This window comes from Panicum virgatum, chromosome 5N (genome assembly GCF_016808335.1).
Source record: "Panicum virgatum strain AP13 chromosome 5N, P.virgatum_v5, whole genome shotgun sequence".
Taxonomy (NCBI): Eukaryota; Viridiplantae; Streptophyta; class Magnoliopsida; order Poales; family Poaceae; genus Panicum; species Panicum virgatum.
The window spans coordinates 68,445,125-68,449,095 of NC_053149.1; the positions used below are offsets into that span (position 1 = coordinate 68,445,125).

Genomic DNA, 3,971 nt, shown 5'->3' on the forward strand with positions numbered 1-3,971 from the left:
CTTACATACTTTGTGCATTTTAACTCACGCGTCCGCCAAACAAAAGGCCGAGCCCAATGTAAAGCCGTCCATCGAACCCATCCAACGTCCCGTAGGATGTTGTTCCAATGACAGATGGGTCCCGGTTCCACATGTCACTCACCCAAACTGCATTTCGCACGTAGGCGCTGACATCAGTATGTCTTCCACTCTTCCAGACTTCCACCGCGTCGCTCACCACCCTCCCGCTCCTGCGTACCTCCCTCCATGCACCGGGCGCACGGACCAAACGGTACCCGCACGGATCTCCACGCGCTCGAACGGCCACGATGAGGTTACTGTAGACCCGGTGCACGCGTCCGCGTCGCTGCCTGCGCTGACGCCCCGTCCGCGTCCGGTTTCTTATTTAAATCGGCGAAATGGTCGGCGGGCAGAGGAAAAAAAACCACAAGTCTTCCTGCCAGCTCGCAACCACAAACCCTAGTCGCTCCTCGCGACTCAGACGACGGGCTCGATTCGTTCCTGGTAACTTTTGCATCCCCCTAGATGTCCCTGTATCCTCCTGTACGTCTTGGGATTTTCCCCAAAATTTTCTGATTTTTCTGGGGGTCGGATGGAGGTGGGGAGCGAGCAAATGTTCGGATTTGGGCTGGTTTGGACGATTACTGGGCGAAAGACGGAGTTTTGGGAGGGAATTTTGACTTCTCTCTCCGCCCAAATGTTTAGGGGTTGGGGAATTGGGGAAAGCGGTGGAAAGGTGCGATTTTTTTAGCCCCTTCTGCTTGAAGCGGTGCCTGGTGCTTTAGGAAGGCAATTGGGCGTTGAGAGGCCTATTCGAAAGGTTCGATTGAGTTGTAGATTTCGTTTTGTTGATTGCAGTGGGTCTTGTGGGGGGATGAGTTCCAAGATAATTCATTTTAGAGGGTCTGCTTCTCTATCAGGCGTAGTTTATCTCAGTTTTGTATCCATATGTGTTATGTATGCCCATTCCTATAGAGAATATGGGTAAAGGACGATTCCATTGTTCTATAATCTTGGTCTATGTTCTTAAATCATGTTAGATAGGTCGTACCATGCCATCTCAAGAACAAACTTTACCCCTTCATTTCAGACTAAAGTTGGAATTTTGCTTGTAATTGATGCTGAACTTTGCAAACGTACAGTGTCCTGTTGGCTTCGCTCAAGCCTGTATCTTTTACTGCAACACTATGAACTCCCCTGGCGCTGGAAGGCGGATTCCGAAGAGGCGACGGACGACTAAGCCGCTTTCACAGCCTTTTGACCTGAACTGCCCCCCTGCTGAAGGGGCTGGTGAGGGGGGTTCACCTTTCAGCATTATGCCTGTCTCACACATCCAGGCTTCCAGCAGTATGCCTGTCTCACACAGCCAGGCTTCCAGTAGCATGCCACCTGCTACTAATGAGCCACATATTGGCATGCATAGTTGCCCCATTGATGTGGAAGCCATTGATGATGATGTTGTTATCTATTCTTCAAGATCACTCCCTCAAGTATGTTATTGTGCCTTTTTCTAGTCTCTATTTGTACATTTGCATATTTATTTTAGTCAAATTTTGTTTCTTATATGATTGTTTAAAGCGGAAGAATGACACTGATAATCAAGTTGTTTGCTTTAAAGTTTCAGGCAAGACAACAGTCGACCAGGACTGAACGTATTACTGTGATAATAGATGATGATTCTGAAACGAACCCAGAACCAGCAGGTTTGATGATATCCCCAGCATGAATTCTTTGAAGCATTCCAGTCATTTGAATGCAACTGTCTAGTTATTTTGTACTCATAATTTTCATTTTACATACAGTAGTATATAGTTCTACTCTGCTGGACTGCCCTCTTCACTCTCTAGTAGTTGTGATGTTTTGCCTGCTATTCATGATGTAACTTCTGTTACTCACAGTTCAGCTTGCTAAGCATAAAAAGAATTGCGATGTGTGTTAGTACGTCATAATGTAGCTCCTTTTTTTTATGTGGCTACTTGTTAGATGCCCATGCAACTACAGAATCTTATTGATATGTCTGATATTCCACATGGTAGCAAGTTAGCACTTCATGTACTGCAATCATAGATGTCTTTCAATGGGCTGAATTTGAAAGTAAGACTTGAACCCCAAAAATCTGGTTGGCATTGTTCGTCTTGAAGGTGAATAGCATGAGCATGTTCACATAACCATTCTGTGTTGCGTAGTGGTGTTGGATATCAATGTATACAAGAACTGTCGTAGTAAAAGCTGTGTGACCATGGAGCATGGTATTATTAATCTTTTCCCGTTTCAGTTGGTTTGGTTCAGTCTGCCTCGTGAAATTTTGGTTTGCCTGGTCAGTTGTGGATGCACTAAGTGTTTAGGTAATATGATCATAGCCTTAGTAATGCATTTCCTTTTCTAAGAAAATAAGTGTTAAATATCACCTTATAGATTTTTGTTCTTAATTTTGCTCAAGTATGCTAAGCTTGTAGAAATGTAATCTAAAAGACAACATATTCGTTTCTGTTTCATATATGATAACTTGGCATATGTTGCATTCTTTTTAGGGGATGCTCTTGATGAGCATGTGAATACACTGCTATCCCTGGGCATAAACCGTAGGAATCTGCCTCTAAGACCAATTAGCACTTGCCCTGTAATAAGTTTAGTGGACACTCCAGAAGTTAAGGTAAGAATTCACGGAGAACTTGATCAATGTAATGTCAGTAAATGTCAGCTCTGTATTGATTGCTTAAATAATTCTACCAATGTTGATCCAGGCACCCCCTGAACCTGTGAAGGAGGTTCCCAAGGAGCCAAAGTTCACCTGCCCTATATGCATGAATGAGCTGACAGAAGCAGCATCCACTGTCTGCGGTCACATTTTCTGCCAGAAGTGCATCAAGGCTGCCATTCAGGCTCAGAAGAAGTGCCCTACCTGCCGAAAGAGCCTTAATAAAAACCAGCACCACCGGGTATACCTCCCGACAACGGAGTAATCCGATAGTCATTTTGGAGCAAGCTGTGCAGCACCTGACCTTCACCACATTGTGGCGATTGTATGGCGGAGCTATTTAGAGAGGCTTATCGATAGCAATAGAGTATTACTGTGATTTAACAAGTGGTTTTGCCCTCGCATGTGGGACATCATGCCAAGCTGTATCCTCAGTAAGGTATATCCTAGTATCATCTGGATGTGGGTGTTATTATGTTCGACGCAGTATCTTATCCTTTCTGTTTGGGATGTGAAATGTGGTGCGACGTGAAGTTTTGCTGGTATATTGATTGTCATGTGCTTACTACGGAAGGAACGTGGCTGTACGTTCAGCATGGGCCCTTGGAGACTTGCCTCAGGGCACATGAAAGGTTTGTACGAGATTCAGAAGTTTCATTGGATGAAAAAAAGTGGCGTGGCTCGTTCAGCATGGGCCCTTGGATACTTGCCTCAGGGCCCATGAAAGGTTTGTACGAGATTCAGAAGTTTCATTGGAGGAAAGAAAGTGGCGTGATCTCTCTGCTCGTGTGGGCGTGGCCTGCCTGATCCGAAGTTTTGGGCTTGGACAGTCATAGCCGGACCGACCTCTTCCAATGGGCCGGGGGAGGGGCATAATAGATGTATCGGCAGGTTATCCAGCCCATTACTATTCTGCTAGCATCATGAGATTTGGGTCTTGTTTGGAACACAACACATGAAGTTTTAGGTTCTCCTTAAGTCATGTGAGAAACAGCTATGAAATTCCTACAAAATCGCTCCTGCTTCATCCTCTTCTAGTCATCACTCATCAGCGTATAAAATCAATGTCACCTTTGGCTAGCACCACAGCTTGATCGAAACAAAGCAGGAGCAATAATCTAGAAGCAAAATAACGTGGCCTGGATGTTCATCGTCTCATCGATCAGCCACTCAGCTAAGGAAGAACCACAGGCCCGTGATGGTGACGCTGCCCATCAATTGATGGATCAAAGGGATTCTTGCGTGCCTGAACAATGCGCTGCAACACCGGGTC

The 3,971-nt window shown here is 45.4% G+C and overlaps 1 protein-coding gene across 1 annotated transcript; it reads left to right on the forward strand.

Annotated features, from left to right (window-relative positions):
• Positions 1 to 393: 393 nt before the first annotated feature.
• Positions 394 to 3,243, forward strand: LOC120674236 (E3 ubiquitin-protein ligase RNF4-like). Its single transcript, XM_039955381.1, has 5 exons — positions 394 to 504; positions 1,143 to 1,490; positions 1,625 to 1,703; positions 2,532 to 2,653; positions 2,745 to 3,243. The coding sequence occupies exons 2-5, from the start codon at positions 1,188 to 1,190 to the stop codon at positions 2,961 to 2,963; spliced, it is 723 nt and encodes a 240-aa protein (XP_039811315.1). The 5' UTR covers positions 394 to 504; positions 1,143 to 1,187; the 3' UTR covers positions 2,964 to 3,243.
• The last annotated feature ends 728 nt before the right edge of the window (positions 3,244 to 3,971 follow it).